A 22,087-nucleotide genomic window follows, 5' to 3' on the forward strand; every position below is an offset into this window, starting at 1 on the left:
ATGAGAAGTCCCAAGGTAGGCAATCCAGGGCTTGTGGGGCAGTTCCACAATGTAATCAGGGACCTAGAGTCTAACTTCCTCTGTCCTTAGCAATCGCTTAAGATTATTTTATCATAGATGGTCGCTAGAACTCCAGTCATCATGTTCACATTCTAGGTAAGACAAAGAGAAAGGGCAAAGACATACAACAGCTCAGTTAATCCTGTTTCTCAGAAACCTCATCAAACCACTTCTACTAATAACTTACCAGAATTTAGTCACATGAATGTCCATGAAATAGTTGGAACAGAAGCTCAGCACCCTGCTCTCAACAAAATCAGGATTCTGTTCTTATAAAGAAATGAGGGGAGAATAAGGACAAATTACCTCTCATCTTATTTCACTGGGTTGGGGAGAGAAAAGAAGCAATTAGAAGAGAAATTCCCGCCAGTCTATGTCCGACACAGGATACAGCATGCTTGGGGCTGGTGAACGGTGATGACCCAGAGAGATGTTATGGGGAGGGAGGTAGGAGGGGGGTTCATGTTTGGGAATGCATGTACACCCGTGGTGGATTCATGTCAATGTATGGCAAAACCAATACAGTATTGTAAAGTAAAATAAAGTAAAAATAAAAATTAAAAAAAAAAGCATTTAAAAAAAAAAAAAGAAGAGAAATTCCACTTATTCCCACCACCAAATCTAACTGCCAACCTGAATCCAAACTCATATACTCTGGTTTCCCCCCAAGTCAGTCGATGAACTATCAAAGTCCTTTCTCTCCAAGGCTAACCCCTTCAGTCATGCACCCATTTTACTACTTAAAACTTTGCTCCTTAAACTATCCCCTCTTTTCTCCACACATCAGTTTTCCCTCTCTTTTGTTTATTCTTGTTAGCAAACAAACATGCTAAAATATGTTTTTTAAAATCTCTCCTTATTGAACATCCCTATCCAGCTACCCCAGCTATATAACCCTTTGCTTTCTTAAAGCAAAATTCCTAAAAAAACACAAAACAGATTTTATTCCATTTTCTCCACTTCTTCGCCTTGCATTCTCTCTTGAACCCATCCCAATTAGTCTTACATTCATCCCTACCATTCCTTCCACTGAAGCCACTCTTGCCCAAGTCACCAGTGACCTCCACAATGCCACATCTTCTAGCTGGTTCTGAGACTTCATCTAACCCAGATTCCCAGAAAAAATTGACATGGTTATCACTTTCCTGCTTGAAACACTTAATTCATTTGATTTTCAGAACACCACATTCTTAATGATTTTTTTTCTACACTACTATCTGGTCCTTCTCACTTTCAACTACTAGATCCTCTTTCTAACCTTTAACAGCTGGAGTGCTCCAGGATTTAGTCCTGGGACCTCTTTTAATCTACACTTTCTTCCTCAGTGACCTCATCCAGCTTCTATTCTGATGATTCCTAAATTTATCTCCAATGTGACTTTTCTGCACTTTAGCCTTTTGCCTAATCATTGTCTCTATATGGCATCTCAAACTTAACATCCAAAACTGATCTTTTGATTCCTTCCATTTCCCTATACCTACTCCTTCTTCAGTATTCCCCAGCGTTCAGTTCAGTTCAGTTCAGTTGCTCAGTCGTATCCAACTCTTTTCGACCCCATGAATTGCAGCATGCCAGGCCTCCCTGTCCATCACCAACTCCCGGAGTTCACTCAGACTCTTGTCCATCGAGTCAGTGATGCCATCCAGCCATCTTATTCTCTGTCGTCCCCTTTTCCTCCTGCCTCCAATCCCTCCCAGCATCAGAGTCTTTTCCAATGAGTTAACTCTTCGCATAAGGTGGCCAAAGTATTGGAGTTTCAGCTTCAGCATCAGTCTTTCCAATGAATATTCAGGACTGATTTCCTTTAGGATGGACTGGTTGGATCTCGTTGTAGTCCAAGGGACTCTCAAGAGTCTTCTCCAACACCGCAGTTCAAAAGCATCAGTTTTTCAGCGCTCAGCTTTCTTCACAGTCCAACTCTCACATTCATACGTGACCACTGGAAAAATCATAGCCTTGACTAGACAGACCTTTGTGGGCAAAGTAATGTCTCTGCTTTTCAATATGCTATCTAGGTTGGTCATAACTTTCCTTCTAAGGAGTAAGCGTCTTTTAATTTCATGGCTAGTCACCATCTGCAGTGATTTTGGAGCCCCCAAAAATAAAGTCAGCCACTGTTTCTACTGTTTCCCCATCTATTTCCCATGAAGTGATGGGACTAGATGACATGATCTTCGTTTTCTTAATGTTGAGCTTTAAGCCAACTTTTTCACTCTCCACTTTCACATTGTTGCTCAGGCCCAAACCTTTGGAGTCATGATTGGTGTCTCTCTTTCTCACCGTCATCCAGTACATTAATAAATCCAGCCACCATCACCTTGAAAATATATCCAGAAACCCATCACTTTCTACCACCTCCCCCACTGACTGGTCCACTGGTCCAAGAAATCTTTTATCTGTGTTATTGTAATCCCTTTCTAGCTCCTATTCCTTACTCCACTCTTAACCCCCTATAGTTTATTCTCACAAAAACCAGAATAAGCCTTTTAAGATAAGGCAGAATATGTCATATCTTTGCTCAAAGCTATGTAATGGCTTCCCATGGTTTTTAGAATAAAAACAGTCTTTCTGCGGCTAGTATGAAAGACCCTAACATGACCTAGACTATTTACATGGCTACTTCTCTGACTTCATTTTATAATACTCTCCTCCTTATTTACTCTGCTCTGATCTCATTGACTTTATCGATGCTTAAAAAAGATGTACACGCTTAACATCAGGGCTTATGTACTTGATGTTCCCTTTGCTTGAAATGCCCACTCTGTTATTTCATCCAGGTCTTTGTTAAAATAACTACCTCCTCAGAGAGGCCTTCTCAAATCATTCTATCTAAAATAGCACTCCTCGAAAAACTAAAATAAAATAGCACTCTTCTTTAACTTCAATCTCTTTTCCAGACTTACTTTTCTTCACAGCACCTACTAATACCTAACATATTTCATCTCTTTGCTATGTTAATTTTCTTTCTCCTTCTTAGAATATAAACTCCATGAAGAAAGGACATTTTATTCATTGTTTTATCTGTGTGCTTCGTGCTCAATCACCTTAGCATGTCCGACTCTTTGTGACCCCCTGGGTTACCCCTGGACTGTAGCCTGCTAGGCTCCTCTGTCCATGGGATTTTCCAGGCAAGAACACTGAAGTGGGTTGCCATTTCCTTTTCCAAGGGATCTTCCTGACCCAGGGATCTAACCTTTGTCTCTTATGTCTCCTGCATTGGCAGGTGGAATTTTTACCCACTGAACCACCTGGAAAGCCCAGGTTATAACTACTTAACACTTAAAAGGAGTACCCGCCATCATATGCTCTCAATATATATTTGCCCCATAAATGAATAAAAACAGAAACCACATTGTTTTCTACAAGCACACAATGTACACTTTCCAGTCTTTAATTAACTTCTCTGCAGCAGTTGAGATTTTGCCACTTCTCTGTCTTGAAACTCTCTCCTTGGATTGTGAAACTCCCCTAGTTATCCCTCTCTCATCATTGCTTCCCAGACTCCTTTTAGAGGACCCTTTTCTCTACTTCAAATAAGATCATTCTTCAGATTCTCTGCTAAAGCTACGTTCTCTATTAAGACCACAATTCTCAGGACATCCCTGCTGGGCCAGTGGCTAAGACTTTCTATTCCAAATGCAGGGGGCCCGGGTTGAATCCCTGGTCAGGGAACTAGATCCCACATACTACAACTAAAAGTTTGAAAGCCACTACTAAAGATCCTGCATGCCACAACAGTGGCCAAAGATCTCATGTGCCACAATTATGACCCAATTCAGTTCAGTCACTCAGTCACGTCCAACTCTTTGTGACCCCATGGACTGCAGCACGCCAGGCTTCCCTGTCCATCATCAACTCCTGGAGCTTGCTCAAACTCATGTCCATCGAGTTGGTGATGACATCCAAACATCTCAACCTCTGTCATCCCCTTCTCTTCCTGTCTTCAATCTTTCCCAGCATCAGGGTCTTTTCCAATGAGTCAGTTCTTCACATCAGGTGGCCAAAATATTGGAACTTCAGCTTCACCATCAGTCTTTCCAATGAATATTCAGGATTGATTTCCTTTAGGATGGACTGGTTGGATCTCCTTGTAGTCCAAGGGACTCTCAAGAGTCTTCTCCAACATCACAGTTCAAAAGCATCAATTCTTCAGCACTCAGCTTTCTTTATGGTCCAACTCTCACATCCATACATGACTACTGGAAAAACCATAGCTTTGACTAGATAGACCTTATATTTGTTGGAAAGTAATGTCTTTGCTTTTTAATCTACTGTCTAGGTTGGTCATAGCTTTTCTTCCAAGGAGCGAATGCCTTTTAATTTCATGACTGCAGTCACCATCTGCAGTGATTTTGGAGACCATGAAAATAAAGTCTGTCACTGTTTCCATTGTTTCCTCATCTATTTGCCATGAAGTGATAGGACTAGATACCATGATCTTTGTTTTCTGAATGTTGAGTTTTAAGCTAGCTTTTTCACTCTCCTCTTTTACTTTCATCAAGAGGCTCTTTAGTTCTTCTTCACTTTCTGCCATAAGGGTGGTGTCATCTGCCTATCTGAGGTTATTGATATTTCTCCTAGCAATCTTGATTCCAGCTTGTGCTTCATCCACTCCAGCATTTCACATGATGTACTCTGCATAGAAGTTAAATCAGCAAGGTGACAATATACAGCCTTGACATACTCCTTTCCCAATTTAGAACCAGTCTGTTGTTCCATGTCTGGTTCTAACTGTTGCTTCTTGACCTGCATACAGATTTCTCAGGAGGCAGGTAAGGTGGTCTGGTATTTCCATCTCCTAAAGAATTTTCTACAGTTTATTGTGATCCACACAGTCAAAGTCTTTAGTGTAGTCAATGAAGCAGAAGTAGATGTTTTTCTGGAATTTCCTTACTTTTTCTATGATCCAGTGGATGCTGACAATTTGATCTCTGGTTCCTCTGCCTTTTCTAAATCCAGCTTGAATATCTGGAAGTTCTCGGTTCACATACTGTTCAAACCTACCTTGGAGAATTTTGAGCATTATTTTGCTAGCATGTGAGATGAGTGCAATTGTGCAGTAGTTGGAATATTCTTTGTCCTGGTACAGTCAAGTAAATAAATGTTAAAGGAAAGGAAAAAAAAGACCATGACTCTCCTAGCTCTATATATTCCCCTGACTGGTCTTAATCATCTTCATGGCTTATTTATCATCGTTAGGTTGAAAACTTTTCAAATCTGTATCTCTCTCTTCTCTCTTCATACCTGCATATATGACTGACTAATGAATATCTCCAAGAACATGTGCCACAGATACTTAAACCTCAAAATGTGTCAAACACTGAACTGTGAGCTTCTCCTCTGTCCCTTCTTCAGTTCCCACCCACTTCTTCCCTCAGGATTCTGATCTCATTGAAAAATACCACCATTCAACCAGTTACTTAAACCAAGAACCTGAAAATTAACCTTCATTTCTCAGTTTTCTTCACACCCTGTGTCCAGCCAATCAATCACCAAGTTCAACATTTCAACAACCAATTTCATACTAAGCACCTAGTATGTAGTAATAAATCTGAAGAAAAGCGGCTTTACAATTGGCTAAGCAGCTTCACAGTGTTAGAGCACCAGCTGGCATCGCTGATTCTGTTTACATTAAGAACCTCAAGGTCTTAAACTGGCTCCAGGCATCATACCTTCACAGAACATTTCCAAAAGCAGAAAGCAAGGGATAGGAGTGAAACAAGAGGGCTTTCCTCAAGTTGCAATCTTTTTTGATCAGGGAGAAAAGTCATTCCCAGAAACACCCTAGCAGACTTCCCTTTATGTTGCTTTGGCCAGAACTGGGTCCAATTATGAAGGAGACCGAGAAAGCAAGCATCTGGCAAAGCGAAAGAAGGTTCCCTCAATCCCTGGGACTGAGCACATGCATACCCTTAAAAAAAAGAGGGGAGTTATCTTGGCAACAAATAAGAGAAAAAAAGTGGTTTCAGAGACAGCAATCAAAACTGATTTCCACGAAAACAGACATGGAGCTTGCATTCTAATTCAGGAGAAATTTTAAACATAAATATACAAACAAGGTAATTTCATATTCTATAAATGCTATGAAATCAGGCGATGTGATAAAAAAGTAATGGGCATATTTTGATGGTAATGCTGATAGAATTTACTAGTGGAACTGAACATGACAGCCTGATAAAAAGATGATTTCAACTGCGAGTCTCTCATTGCAGAGGCACAGAGTACTAATCACAATGGGGGCTGGTCAAGGCATCACAGGGATTTAGAAAGTTTCTTCCTCTCTTTGGCCAATTTTAGCTAAAATGAGCACAACTGAAACTGTAACCGAAGGAGGCATTATGCTTCCAGAAAAACCTCAAGGAAAAGTATTGCAAGCAACAGTAGTAGCTGTTGGCTGGAGATCTAAAGAAAACCAGCTTCTGGTTTTAGAGATAAAGTTAGAGATAATTCTTCCCCCAGAATATGGAGGCATTAAAGTAGTTCTAGACAGTAAGAATTATTTCTTATTAGAGATGATGACATTCTTGGAAAATAAGTAAACGGAAATAAACTACTATTGAAATGGTATCACGTGAAGCTGTCAATTCCAGGGAAGTTTTAAATCTTTCATGTAAATAATTACCATGTTTTCCTTTTATAATAAACTAATGATATCCAAATTAATGACATCCAGTGTCTCTAAAATTCAGTTTCATTGCACTGATTTAAACATTTTCAAAACAAACAGACAACAACCTCAAACAGAAAAAATGACACCAAAGGTAATATTCATTTCCATTCATAAATGAAGCTTGAGAAAGATAATAATGAGTCTAAAGTCATACCACTATTAACTGATAAGTCAGAATTAGTACTATCTGAAATCCAAGTCAATTTTCTCTCCCCTATATATCTATCTGTGGGGGTGGGGGGGAAATACACAAAATGCCATATATAAATTTATAACACTGTAACAAAAAGAATAAAAAGTCAAGTGTTTGAAAATAGTTGATGCTTAAAAACTTGTTTCTATTTATTATTTTTGTCTTTCCTTATAGGATTGGTAAAATGAACAAAATACTTTGTAAAGTTTTATGTCTAAACCAAAGATGGAACTATTAAAAATGTTACTGACTTAAAAAAGAAACAACAACACCCATTACTGACTGTTAGAACAGTAGCAAATGGCCATGATATTAAGTAGCAAAGATAGGCGACTCAAATAGCAACACAGGGTTTTCCCACTATATTAGACTCAGACCGAATAGCTACAGGTCCTGAAACACTCTGACAAAAAGACCTACAAAATCAGTTAAAAAGTTAAGACAGCAGATAACACTGTTTATATTCAAGTGATAGATAACTACTATTTAGTTGTTAAATATAGACAAAGTATACATATCAATATATAATATAAATAAATTGCACTATGTATGCCAAAGTCTTTGATTGTGTGGATCACAACAGACTGTGGAAAATTCTTCAGGAGATGGGAATATCAGATCACCTTACCTGCCTCCTGAGAAATCTGTATGCAGGTCAAGAAGCAACAGTTAGAACCAGACATGGAACTACAGACTGGTTCCAAATTGGGAAAGGAGTACGTCAAGGCTGTATATTGTCACCTCGTTTATTTAACTTCAATACAGAGTATATCATGTGAAATGCCAGGCTGGATGAAGCACAAGCTGGAATCAAGATTGCTGGGAGAAATATCAATAGCCTCAGATACGCAGATGACACCATCCTTGTGGCAGAAAGTGAAGAAGAACTAAAGAGCCTCTTGATGAAAGAGGAGAGTGAAAAAGCTGGCTTAAAACTCAACATTCAGGGACTTCCCTGGTGGTAAAGCAGATAAGAATCTGCCTGCCAGTGCAGGGGACACAGGATCAATCCCTGGCCCAAGAAGATCCCATGTCCCACAGAGCAACTAAGCCCATATGCCACAACTACTGAGCCCAGCTCTGGCCTGGGCTCTACCACGCTTCATAACAAGAGAAGCCACCATAATGAGAAACCCACACACCGCAGCTAAGATCCAGCACAGCCAGAAATTTAAAAAACAACAACAACAACTCAGCATTTAAAAAACTAAGATCATATAAATAAATAAATAAAAGAAAACTAAGATCATGGCATCCAGTCCCATCACTTCTTGGCAAATAGATGGGGAAACAGTGGAAACCATGACAGACTTTATTTTCGGGGGGCTCCAAAATCACTGCAGATGATGACTACAGTCATGAAATTAAAAGACAATTGCTCCTTGGAAGAAAAGCTATGATCAACCTAGACAGCATGTTAAAAAGCAGAGACATTACTCTGCCAACAAAGGTCCCTCTAGTCAAAGCTATGGTTTTTCCAGTAGTCATGTATGGATGTGAGAGTTGGACCATAAAGAAAGCTGAGCGCTGAAGAATTGATGCTTTTGAACTGTGGTGTTGGAGAAGACTCTTGAGAGTCCCTTGGACTACAAGGAGATCAAACCAGTCCATCCTAAAGGAAGTCAGTCCTTTGAATAATCAGTCCATTGAATATTCATTGGAAGGACTGATGGTGAAGCTGATATTTTGGCCACCTGAAGTTCTGATATTTTGGCCACCTGATGTGAAGAACTGACTCATTGGAAAAGACCCTGGTGCTGGGAAAGATTGAAGACAAGATGAGAAGGGGATGACAGAGGTTGAGATGGTTGGATGGCATCACCGACTCGATGGATATGAGTTTGAGCAAGCTCCAGGAGTTAATGATGGACAGGGAAGCTTGGCATGCTGTAATCCATGAGGTCACAAAGAGGTGGACATGACTGTGCGATGGAACTGAATGGAAATTTAGTATGGGTAAAAAAGAAGAAAAAAAAAAGCCAGCCTTTCCTCACAGATACTAAAAGGTAGCAATATAAACCACCTTAGCATTATTCAACATTTTCCTGGCATAAAGATACCAGACTAGATCATATTTAAATGTCTCTTATGGCTCTGCTTCTCTCTGAAATCTAAGGTATTATCAGGGATCTTGAAAAGAAAAAAAAAAAAACTCAAATACTTCCTCATTCACAGCAGGGGAATTCACAGATTAAAAGGTTAGCAAAGCTAATGATTTTAGAAAGGTATCTGGGGAAACATATGGGGCCACAGGAGACATTTTATGCAACGAGCGCTCTAAGGTTCTGCAAAGCTAGGAGGAGGAAGGTGTCTGCTTTCAAATGGCTTTCATCCAGAGCAGACAGCAAAACGGAGTTCAGCAGTGTGGTTCGCTAACACTCATCTTTCCGTCAAGCTAATTATTTTCCATCTTCTTTTAAGAAAAGTGAGACAATATTCAAATATACTCCTGTCTCCTATGACCCTATTTGAGACATGTGCACAAATTTGGATTTTGACTTGGAAACCATTTTAAAGGTTTATAACCACAAGAATAATTATTAGAGGGACTTCCCTGGTGGTCCAGTGGTTGGGACTCTGTGCTTCCACTGTAGGGGGAACAGGTTCAATCCCTGGTTGGGGAACTAGGACCCCAAATGCTTCATGGAGTGGCAAAAAAAATTTATATATATATATATTTTTTTCTTATTCTAATTTGATAAAGCGTTCACTAAATCTGAATAAGAAAATCGTACAATATGAACTATGAACTTTTACAGTCTATGTTTACCATTTTTGTTCAGTTCAGTCGATCAGTCATGTTTGACTCTTTGCGACCCTGCGGACTGCAGCACGCCAGACTTCCCTGTCCATCACCAACTCCCAGAGTTTGTCAAACTCATGTCCATCGAGTTGGTGATGCCATCCGACCATCTCATCCTCTGTCATCTCCTTCTCCTCCCCATGCTATTTCTGTTACAGAATTTGTCAACAGCAAAAGACAAAACAAAAATCTAAGATGATATTTAGCTGTTTAACATCTAATCCAAGCATCACTGTTAAAAACAACTTATTTTACATGAATATAAAAGTTTATACTGAGCTAAACAAAATAATGGATTTCCATTGAATATCTAAATCATCTAAATCATTTCCAACTAAAATAAATATTAAATGGCAAACATAAATGTATCTACTTTTGTTTTTTTAATTTTTACAGAGACAAAAAAAATATTTAGGTCCATTAACAAATGTTTTATGCCACACTGAAAAGTTTTATTATGAGGAAGCATTTATAAATGTATATATGGGCACCCCTGGTGTCAAGTGGTTAAGAATCTGCCTGCCAATGCAGGCGATGAGGGCGTGACCCCCAGTTCAGGACACCTGCCACAAGGCAACTAACCACTGAGCTTGCACTTTAGTGCCTGCAAGCCGCAACTACTGAAGCCCTTGCACCCTAGAGCCTGTGCTCCACAACAAGAGAAGCTAACACAGTAAGAAGCTCTTGCGCTGCAACTGGAGAGAAAGCCTGCACACAGCAAAGAAGACCTAGCACAAGCACAAATAAATAAAAATTATAAATGTGTTTGTAAGTTTGCTAATCTACTGCAGGATACTCATATATGATAAACAGTTCACAACTGTCTGCTTTCTAGTTTTCAGTGGGAAGCAAAGATTACAAACAGTTTAAAAGGTCAGAAAAAGAATGGAGAATACAAAATTAATCAAAGAGAAAGTGTCAAACATTTAGAGTAATAAGCATAAATTAACTGCACAAACTATGTGGAATGATACTGAGAAAATGAAGGCAAAGCAACAAGCACTCCCTTGGAAGCTAAGAAACAGTGGAATGCCCATGAAAGTTTTCTCCTACCACTGTGGGAGGATTTACTGTAATTCCCTTATTTTTTCAAACTGTGATTATGGAACATTGGTGAATTAAGATTAGCATGTATTTAAATATAAAATATACATATTATCTATATTTATCTGTATAGACAAATGGACACTATGTGTCTTCAATTTACCTATAATTTATAGATAGATTTACATTTATTATCTATTTAAAAAAGAGAATGATTTCATAAAATGCAAACTAGAATACATGCATGGCATATACTAAAAATAGGAGATACATGGCAGCTTATTAAACTTTCATTTCAGTTACCGACATGGCTTTATATATGTAAGTATGCGCTGGGCCACAAATACACTTCATTTCTTACTGTGAAATCATCCAACTCATTTGAAGGTTGCTGTTCTTATGCCACAGTAAATTAAGCAACAAAAAGGGTCTATGTAGGCAGCCGAAAAGGCTAAAACAAGAACCACCACTCTTGCTGCCTTATACATACGCAGATGACAACTCAAAGCTGTAGTCACTCTCTGGTAGGCCCATACTTTGTTGCCTTGTCTTTTTAGACTTAGAGCCAAGCAACAGTCCTTCTTTAAAAGAACATCCTCCATGTCTTACAACTATTTGCAAGGCTGATGAACTCTGCTGGTAGCTTCCCAGATATTCGTAATCTGCCATCAGTTTAGAAATTGTTGTCCCACCTTTCAAACTTTTATTCTGCCTACTCATATTAGAACAACCCTTTCCAGCAATAACATGGGGATCCTGTTGCCCCTCCCTGTCCTATCATTCCCAGTATAGCAGAGACATTTCAGAATGAAACTACATTGTAATTTCCAAAAAGCATATGACTTATTTTAACTATACTATGTAGGAGTTTATAATCATTTAATGTAATGCATATTTACCTATGGGGCTTCCCAGGTGGCTCTAGTGGTAAAGAACCCACCTGCCAATGCAGATGTAAGAGACAAGGGTTCCATCCCTGGGTCAGGAAGATCCCTGGGTCAGGAAGAAGGGTATGGCAACCTACTCCAGTATTCTTGCTTGGAGAATACCCTGGACAGAGGAGCTTGGTGAGGTAAAGTCCATACTGTCACAAAGAGTCAGACACAAGAAGCGACTTCACAAACAAATATAGGTAAATATGCTCTCCTCCAAGAATAAATCTGAACTTACTCTGTAACAATTGCCTTGCATCATTTCTTCTCTAGATAAGCTTTGTAAGTTTTTGAGAAGACAATATTTGAACTAATAAAACTGGATTTATAAGGAAAAAAGACATTCTTAAAAATACAGATTGCTGTAGAAGATCCCTTGCCAAAATCAATTTGTAAAAGAACTAAAGCTCCTTGTAGCTATGTAACCTTCTATAATTGCTCTTGAAATCTTTTTATTACTTGGGTAAAATGAATATTTAAATATTATTTCATAATTAACTGTGATCCTATTTAATTAAGTGTCTGAACCTTCTAATATTTTTGACAAACATTATCAAAATCAAATTCTAAATTAAGCCTTTTTGACCTTAGACTAACTGGCATTTTCCCAGAGGAGTCCTGGAGCATCTCAAAGGATCTGTTCTCTCTCCTTATAAAAAGAAAGATATTAGAGTAATTAGGTTTATTTGATATGTTAAATTACATGGAAAGCATTTTCAAATAAGAAATAATACTAAGTTTTCTTTACATTACATCTGCATTGATCAGCAATGCTTTTGAGGAAAGATCTTGATCAAAAGGGGTAACTGCTGCTGCTGCTGCTAAATCACTTCAGTTGTGTCCAACTCTGTGTGACCCCATAGACGGAAGCCCACCAGGCTCCCCTGTCCCTGGGATTCTCCAGGCAAGAACACTGGAGTGGGTTGCCATTTCCTTCTCCAATGCATGAAAGTGAAAAGTGAAAGTGAAGTCGTAAATGTGAACATAAAGGAAACCTCATTTTAAATGGAGTCAGGAAGCCCTGAAGGAGGGACTCTTAGTACATGTAGCACCAGTTGCAGTCTGCATAACCAGCGGGGAGAAGGAAGATAAGAATCTTACTTCTCTTAAGGTATGAGAGAGGACATTTTAACACAGGTATTTCATCTCCTGCTTTTTTCATCTCTTCCTTTAAAAAAAAAAAGGGGCAGATCCCTCCCTGCCGCAGCAACTATACTCTAATCACCACTTATAGCCAGTGAGAAATGGCAGCAATCTTGAACTCTCATTCTTCTCCATCAATTTTTCTTCAAACAGTCCCCCCTACAGTTTCCTCCTAAAATCGAATAAAAGCACTCTCCTTTGTTCTCTAGATTTGCCTGACTCCCCATAACTTGCCTGTCCCAAATTGTGATTCTCTTCTGTTCCTAAATAAACCCATCTTGCTGCTTAAATAATGGTTGTTTTAAGAGTGACAATATATATAAATGTAAAATCACAATGTTGTACACTTGAAAGTAATGCAACAATGTACACTTGAAAGTAATGTAACTTTGTATGTCAATTACATTGTATGTCAATTTAAAAAAACGTTTTACAAAACTCTAGGGTTTCCCTGGCGATTCAGTGGTTAAGAACTGCAGGGGACATGAGTTCGATCCCTGGTCTGGGAAGATCGCACATTCCTCAGAGTGGCTGAGCCCAATTGCCAGTAATTACTGAGTCCCCAACTCCCCAGAGCCCCAAAGCCACAACTACTAAAGCCCTCACGCCTTAGAGCCCGCAGTCCCCAAGAGAAGCCAGAGCAATGAGAAGCCTGTGGCCCGCAACTGGAGTAGCCTCCCATTACCGCAACTAGAGAAAACCCGTATACAGCAAGGATGACCCACCGCAGCAACCCGCCCCGCCCCCCGCAAAAAAAAAAAAAAAACTCTAGTCCAAGGAATCTCGACCTCCTAACATCTTTGATAGTCAAACAATTTCCTCTCTCTCCAAGTTTCTGTCCTCACTTCTTCAATTCGGCTACCAACTTTGAAATGTGTCTTTAAATCTCTCGTTCAAAAAGGCCCTAGAGCTGTTTCATAAAGTTGGTTGGTTTCCGTCTAAAAATGGGGCCTACCCTACCCTTTTAACAGCTCAGTTCAGTGCTTAGGTGCTTACTCTTTAAATGACTGAAATACTATTTGGGGCCTTTAGTTTAAAGAACAAGTAAACCAAGTAAACTATTCAATTTTTTCTAAACCTTGCTCCTCCACATTATCAGGTAAATGCATTCTGTACTGCCATTTTGAAGAAACTAGGAAGAGGAAAAAAACAAAACAAAACAAAACAACTCATTGACAAATGATGACAACGTGGAAATAACCAGCTGAGCTATCTGGACCACAAGTTTCTGCATTTCATGGTGCTTCATCTTTAAAACTGTGTAGACTTCTTAAATCTTAAGATTCACCCAAAATAACGGCAATCGAGCCCTCATTCCCATGTTGGTTTCTTCCAAACCTGCTCCCCACCCCCATCCTCACCCCCGCCCTGGCTCCGGCAGCCATGCGCCAGACTGCAGCACCGGAGCTCGCGGTCCGCAGGCGCGGCGGACCCCGCCCCGCACGGCTGGCGCGGGGAGGCTGCTCCGGGCCAGGAACCCGCCTCTGCGGCGGCTGAGCCGGGCGCCCAGTGGGTGCGCTCGGGCGGAGGAGGGGCCTGCGGCCATGGCACCGCCTTTGCCTGACCGCCCCGCCCCGGACCGCTACTTAAGTGGCTCCCGCACCGCCCCCGCTCCAGTGCGTTACTTACCTCGACTCTTAGCTTGTCGGGGACAGTAACCGGGACCCGTGTCCACTCCTGTTGCCTGCGCCTGCTGACCCGTAGCCACCATGGTGAGTGGACCGTCGACTTGGCTAGGGAAACGGGGGAAAACGAGCCGGGGCATCGCCAAGGGCTTCTAGCTGGAGAGGGCTGCCCCACCGCTGTCCATTTGGAGGGCGAAGAACGAGGCGGGAGCCGAGGGTGAGAGTAGATAGACCTCGATTTGTGGAGAAAGGCTGGGGCCCATGAGGAAGGGGGCCACCACCTTTTATTCTGAGACTGTAGAATGGGATGGCGGGGCGCTGGTTCTCCTTCACTATGGTTAGCGCTCTCATTTAGCCCTAACTTCCGGGCCCGGCGCCCCCAAGACCCTGCAGTCTTTTCCCGCGCATTCCCATCCCCCTCTTAGAGTCTCCCCAGCCTTTAGCGAGCGCGCGCGCGGGCTCTCCCCGCCCTCACTTCCTCCTCAGCACGAAAACCGGAGGCGGGAAGGGACTGCGCACGCGCGACCGTTACCTTCCCGCCTGGGAGTGGCCGGGAGCCCGCCACTGCAGTAGGCGCGTGCGCGCTGGGGCGCTGCAGGTCTATGACTGGAGGGCCTGTTTCCTGTTACCTGGGTTCTCGTTTAAAAACTAAGGAGTAAGGTGAATGTGCAGAAGGACTCCTTACCGATGTGCTGCACTGCACCAATATCTTAAGACAACTAGCTCTCAGCAACCTGTAAAGGCCATCTGTCTCTCCCTGCCGCTGTGTTAGGAATGCGTGTGGGAGCAGGTGGTGGTGATGGCGGTTTTGAGGGAATAGAAATCGGATCTGGGTCTCCGGTAATCCTCTGCTGCGTCGTGACAGGTGTGGAGATGCTGAACTGAGCTTCACGCCTGCATGAAGCGAAGATGGTTGGCCATGGCTGCGCCTCTGCAGACGTGGCTTTTAAGAGCTTCTGCAGCTGCGCGACTCCGCGAACCGCAGAGGGGCGCGGGCGCGCGCGCCCTGAATTGCTCATTCATCCTTTGCCGCAGAGCCCCACCCCGCGTCCCTGCGGCCCGGCATTTCCTCTGCACTGCTCTGGCCACGTGCTTCCTGTGCTGGGAGCTGCCCGGAAATCTGGCCACCTACTCTAAAATGGCATTCTGGGCTCCGGGCGCTAGATGGATGACCTCCTCTTTATCTTGATCCTCAAAGGAGGAAGCAATGACTAAGCTCTATTCTTGGTTTAGAAAGAGGCCTTCCCGATTTAGACGGGGAAAGGAAATTAATTAAAAGCAATGTATATCAGAAGTATAGCCCATCTACCCTAGAGTTTTTTAAAAAGCATCCCATTTTAAAAGCAAATTTAAGACTAGGTTTCCTTAAACATTTAGCATTTTTGTTAAACGTCTTGTGGGTTTTGTGTATGTGTTTTAATGCGTTTTGGTTTTTTTTCTCTCTGTCACAGCGTGAGTGCATCTCTATCCACGTTGGCCAGGCTGGTGTCCAGATCGGCAATGCCTGCTGGGAGCTCTACTGCCTGGAACACGGCATTCAGCCCGATGGCCAGATGCCAAGTGACAAGACGATTGGGGGAGGAGACGACTCCTTCAATACCTTCTTCAGTGAGACAGGCGCTGGCAAGCATGTGCCCAGGGCAGTGTTTGTAGACCTGGAACCCACAGTCATTGGTGAGTTGACCTCAGTAGCTTCAATGAGAATCCTGGGGATCTGGGACAGGTGTGTCCTGTGGGCTCCACTGATACCCTGGGGTGGAGCAGACTTGTGTGGGTTGTTAATGATGGGTGGCTGCTTCGTTTTCCAGATGAGGTTCGCACTGGCACCTACCGCCAGCTCTTCCACCCTGAACAGCTCATCACAGGCAAAGAAGATGCTGCCAACAACTATGCTCGAGGTCACTACACCATTGGCAAGGAGATCATTGACCTCGTCTTGGACCGAATTCGGAAACTGGTATGTGTATTCTCAAGAAGAAAGTAAATTAATGAACCAAAGAGATATTTGGAATATGCTTTTTTTTTCAAACACAACTGAAATGCCATAGTGAGGTTAATTATCTCTATAGTTTAAAGTTCAACTAAAATATGGACTATTTTATGTCATTTGATAAATATTCATGAAGATAATTTTAATAAAATGCTGAGTAATTTAGGGAAGATCTACTTTTTTTCTTAAGCGTTTCTTGTCAAAATACAATCTTAAATTTTGGGGATTAATATGAAAAATGGAAGTCTTTTTACTATGATGACATCACAAAGAGCAATAACTATGTTTTTTCTGTTCCTCTTTTAACAGGCTGACCAGTGCACGGGTCTTCAGGGCTTCTTGGTTTTCCACAGCTTTGGTGGGGGAACTGGTTCTGGGTTCACCTCCCTGCTGATGGAACGCCTCTCTGTCGACTATGGCAAGAAGTCCAAGCTGGAGTTCTCCATTTACCCAGCCCCCCAGGTTTCCACAGCTGTCGTTGAGCCCTACAACTCCATCCTCACCACCCACACCACCCTGGAGCACTCTGATTGTGCCTTCATGGTAGATAATGAGGCCATCTATGACATCTGTCGTAGAAACCTCGACATTGAGCGCCCAACCTACACAAATCTTAACCGCCTTATTAGCCAGATAGTGTCCTCCATCACTGCTTCCCTGAGGTTTGATGGCGCCCTGAATGTGGATCTGACAGAGTTCCAGACCAACCTGGTGCCCTATCCCCGCATCCACTTCCCTCTGGCCACATATGCCCCTGTTATCTCTGCTGAGAAAGCCTACCATGAACAGCTTTCTGTAGCAGAGATCACCAATGCTTGCTTTGAGCCAGCCAACCAGATGGTGAAATGTGACCCTCGCCATGGTAAATACATGGCCTGCTGCCTGTTGTACCGTGGTGACGTGGTTCCCAAAGATGTCAATGCTGCCATTGCCACCATCAAGACCAAGCGCAGCATCCAGTTTGTGGACTGGTGCCCCACTGGCTTCAAGGTTGGCATTAACTACCAGCCTCCCACTGTGGTACCTGGTGGAGACCTGGCCAAAGTACAGCGAGCTGTGTGCATGCTGAGCAACACCACAGCCATCGCTGAGGCCTGGGCTCGCCTGGACCACAAGTTTGACCTGATGTATGCCAAGCGTGCCTTTGTTCACTGGTACGTGGGTGAGGGCATGGAGGAAGGCGAGTTTTCTGAGGCCCGTGAGGACATGGCTGCCCTTGAGAAGGATTATGAGGAGGTTGGTGTGGATTCTGTGGAAGGAGAGGGAGAGGAAGAAGGAGAGGAATACTAATTACCATTCCTTTGAGCCTTGCAGCATGTCATACTCAGCTTCAGCATTAGCTGACAGGCATAAAAACTTTCCGACTAGATTGTCTTCGCTTTCAACTATAATCATGTATTCCTTTTCCATGTGTGTCTGTAACACTTATGTCTTGTCTCAAAAGTAAAGATTTTAAGAAAGCAAATAGTTCTGTGCTGCTTCTAAATTGGTTTCTCCACTTTTCACTCCTATACCTGAAAGCCTGCCCTGGAAGTAATACCAAGGATTTTGCTCCAGATATCCCTGGGGGGAAGTTGTACTCTGAAACTGGTCTGTTAACATCACTTCAACCAGTATTTTGTTGAAATCCAGCTCAGAGGCCTTGGAAAGATGCAAATTTCAGATGAGAGTGATTTTGCTACTCTAGTTCTTGAGGTTATAAGGTAATTATAAGTTAGGTTTGGGAAGGTTTTTAATATCCTACAACCATGACTGCTGTGTAAAGAAGCCTGCTAACCTATCAGAATTAATGACCAGGTAAACATTTGGTTGGGGGAATATTTGAGCAGAAAGATGTAAAAACTTTCCTACTCTTTAATGATGGAAGGAGGAAAGTTGCAGGATCAGAATTCCCTGCTGACCAACAAAACAATATGAAACAATTGAAGAGTAAGTCATACACCTGTGGAAGAACAGCTGCTTTACAAGGGATGATATGGCAACACTTGGGAAGGTTAGGACAAAGTTAATTTGTAGCACTGGGCATAGTTTACATTCTTTCCAGTATATAGTGTGGCTACATCTAAAGCCCACTATAGAAGAGAGGTTAAATCTGCCTAGAGAAAATACATTTTAAAAGCTGAGGAGGCACATGGATTATAAAGGTCTGAAAAGTTGAGAATAGAGGTGAGTAAAATTTTGCCAGTTCTTTCTTTAGTCAATAAGTCCTATAAACAATAGTTCTCAACTCCTGATTAAATCCACAGACATTTCAGAGAGCTCTGTTGGGAGGCACTACAGGCTGCGCGCAGCAACCCATAATGTAGCCAGAAATGGCAGGTCCCAGGGGAAGGCAGATGCAGGCCTTTATAGCACTGATAGGAACCCTAATTAGTGCCCAAATGAAGATAGGAATTTGCTAGTATTGAACTTTCAGGGAGGCTTTGGAACCTTTGAAAGGTCTCTTGCCATACAAGAGAGGTAGCTAGGCTGGAGCCTGGGAAACCAATACAGAGGAGGTTTTGGAGGGAAAAGCACTTGCTTCGGTGTGCCATGTTGCTTTTTGAGTCCAGAGGCACATAGCAGGAACAGGATATTTTGTTTGTTTTGCGGTGGGGCGGGGGGGGAATGTTTGTATTTTTAAGGAAAGATATGTAATAAAGAGTTATGACAGTCTGGGTGGTGAGTACATAGGTATTTGCAGTGCCATTATCTATTGCCCTAAAACTGAATAATATGTATATAAAAAACAATATTTATATATGTGGCTTAATATATGTATATAAAAAAAATATGTATGACCATGCAGTTTCTGAGGGTCAGGAATTCAGGAGCACCTTAGCTGAATGGTTCTGACTTAGGATTTCTCAAGATTTCAGTAAAGATGTTGACTGAGGATGCAGTTATCTGAATGCTTAATTTTATTGTTTTTCTTTTAAAAAATTTTTAAAAATTTTAATTGGAGGCTAATTACTTTACAATATTGTGGTGGTTTTTGCCATACATTCACATGAATCAGCCATGGGTGTACATGTGTTCCCCATCCTGACCCTCCCTTCCACCTCCTTCCCCAGAATGCTTGATTTTAGCTGGAGGATTCACTTCCAAGGGGGTTCACTCATGCCTGGCAAGTTAGTACTGGTTGTTGGCAGGAAGCCTTTGTTCTTCACCACAGGGACTTCTCCAAAGGACGGCTTCAGTGTCCTCACAACATCCAGGACAAGGGTGTTGTCCAGGGTGATCCTGGACAAGGCAAATTGAAAACCACAATATCTTGAAACTAACACTCTCATTTCTACAATATCCTATTGGTTACACATGTCAGTCCTATTCAGTGTGGGAGGAAACTAGACAATAGTAGGAGACGTGGGTTGTTGGGAGTTATATACAAAACCCAGAAGGATACCAATTTTATTACCTTTTCCCCCTGTATACTTGGAATATTTCCTCTTTTAAAAGGGAGGAAACCTGTAGTTTAGAGAGAAGGAGTTTTCTATTTTCTATAGTTCCAACACGAATTTCAGTGTCTTTGGTTGCCTTTTAAGCAATCCTTTGGTGGCTCAGATGGTAAAGAATCCTTCTGCAATGCAGGAGACCTGGGTTTGATCCCTGGGTTAGGAAGATTCCTTGAAGAAGGGCATGGCAACCCACTCCAGTATTCTTGCCTGGAGAATCCCCATGGACAAAGGAGCCTGGCAGGCTCATGGAGTCACAGAGTTGGACACAACTGAGCAGTTAACACACTTGGTTCCCTTTATAAGCCACCTTCTATTTACATTCCTCCTAAACTATCCAATCTCCTTTATACCCTAGTTATTTGGTTGCTGCTAAAATTCAGTATTTCCTTCTGTCCTGTTTGTTCCCAATTATCATATAAATCAAGAAGATAACTAGTAGGTACTAGTAGTCAAAGCCTTTGGTAATGTGAGATACTAAGTGTGGGACATTGGGGTGGGAGGTGGGAAATGGCTATAATGAAATGCTGAGGCAACCAGGAAATGCCATTAAGCATTCCTTTGTGTGTGTGTGGGGGGGGGGGGGTGCGGTGCGCTGTGGGTCTTATCTACATCTCTGTCCCAGCAGCAATCACAGTAATGTTTATGGCCCATACAGTGCTTTAATGTACTTCCATTAAGATTAATAATAATTTATTTCCCTCTTAGGCCCGATTCTTTATTGGTTCTCTTTCATATAAACAGTAAATTCAGGTTTTGTAAAATGCATTCACTCTTTCAGGCCAAGTCTCTTTTAGCACCTCTTGAGAAATTGTACCTCAGGGTAGAGAGGGCTTGGAAACTGACTGAGACACTTCTTGTTCTGTTACTAGTCAGGGGCTCTGCATCTTCTGAGCCTATTTCCTTTTTGCACCACAGAGTTCCATCCCATCTTTCTCCAGGTGTCTGTGGGGAGTTGAGCATGGCAAACAGCTCACTCAAATCTGAAAGGACTTGTAAGTTTATAGTTGTGTGTCCGAACTCGGGAAGTGAGGAACAGGCGAAGCAGCCCTCCTAAGGGCTTAACAGCCCTCCTCAGCAGGACAGCACAGCTACTGTCCAGGAAGACTGAGCCATTTATTTAGAAAAGAAATAAAAATAAATAAAGCACAAGACGGGTTTACTTAGAGATGGTGAGGATGATAATACAGATAATCATGATTATTAACGTTAATCACAACACCTTCAATTTACACCCACTAACCTTTTTAAGAGAAAATTTTTTACACATCATTTTATTTTTAAAAATTATTTATTTTTGGCTGTGCTGGGTCTTAGGTGTGGCAAGCAGGGGCTTCTCATAGCAGTGGTTTCTCTTGTTTCGGAGCACCAACTCCAGGGCACGTGGGCTTCAGAAGTTGTGGCTCGCGGGCTCTAGAGCAAAGGTTCAGTTGAGGCACACAGAAGCAGTTGCCCCAGTGTGCGAAATCTTCCCAGCCCAGGATCGAACCCCTGTGTCCCCTACATTGGCAGGTAACCACTGGACCACCAAGAAGTCTTATACCTATCCACCTTTAAAAGAATGTTAAAGGTGATGCGCCTTCACAACTTAGCATTCTTAACCTCATTGAGTTGACTTTAAAATGGGAAGAGCCCACTTCTTTGTTTTTCACAGTGGACAGATTTAAGGGAAGTCATATCACAGCCCTGTGTCCTGCCTTGCAGGATCAGATGTCTTAAATATTGCCTGCCAAAAGGCCACGAGAAATAGGAATCTTTTAGCGTTATGGAGGACCAGGGCTATGATTTAAGGACATGCTCAGATTAAGAGGTTTGAGGGAGGGAAGAGAGAGAGAGATGCCATTTCCCTCTCCCAGTCCCATCAAATTCCTGGCAAATTCCTTAATGCCCTGCAGATGGCACCACTGACAAGGAGTTCTCTGCCCAGAAGAGTCAAGCTCAGATTTGTGAACTCTGCCCTCCCGATCACCTTGAAGCTGAGCCTAAAAGATACACCACAAAGAGAAAGTGACTAACCTGGCATACCTGGCATTCATGGGCTTGTCATTTCTTGTTCTGTCCATTCCTGGAGACAGCAGAGCCTCCTTCTAGGCCACTGTGAATCAGTTAGCCACAGAAAACCCCACACTCCGAGTTCTTGACTTCATCTCCAGCCTCTAGGGTACTTCCCAGTGTGGAATGAGTTTAAATATG

At 42.1% G+C, this 22,087-nt stretch overlaps 1 protein-coding gene and 1 pseudogene across 1 annotated transcript; both read left to right on the plus strand.

Annotated features, from left to right (window-relative positions):
• Positions 1–6,661, plus strand: LOC138931495 (10 kDa heat shock protein, mitochondrial-like; annotated as a pseudogene).
• A 7,549-nt stretch (positions 6,662–14,210) lies between these two features.
• On the plus strand, positions 14,211–17,925 carry LOC138437345 (tubulin alpha-1B chain). Its single transcript, XM_069584478.1, has 4 exons — positions 14,211–14,557; positions 15,922–16,144; positions 16,279–16,427; positions 16,770–17,925. The coding sequence occupies exons 1-4, from the start codon at positions 14,555–14,557 to the stop codon at positions 17,748–17,750; spliced, it is 1,356 nt and encodes a 451-aa protein (XP_069440579.1). The 5' UTR covers positions 14,211–14,554; the 3' UTR covers positions 17,751–17,925.
• Positions 17,926–22,087: the final 4,162 nt, after the last annotated feature.

The sequence above is a fragment of the Ovis canadensis genome, chromosome 3 (assembly GCF_042477335.2).
Source record: "Ovis canadensis isolate MfBH-ARS-UI-01 breed Bighorn chromosome 3, ARS-UI_OviCan_v2, whole genome shotgun sequence".
Lineage (NCBI taxonomy): Eukaryota > Metazoa > Chordata > Mammalia > Artiodactyla > Bovidae > Ovis > Ovis canadensis.

Coding starts and splice junctions, on each gene's coding strand:
- LOC138437345 (XM_069584478.1), top strand. Junction 16,145..16,278: donor CCTGGAACCCACAGTCATTG/GTGAGTTGACCT, acceptor TTCGTTTTCCAG/ATGAGGTTCGCACTGGCACC. Junction 16,428..16,769: donor TGGACCGAATTCGGAAACTG/GTATGTGTATTC, acceptor CTCTTTTAACAG/GCTGACCAGTGCACGGGTCT.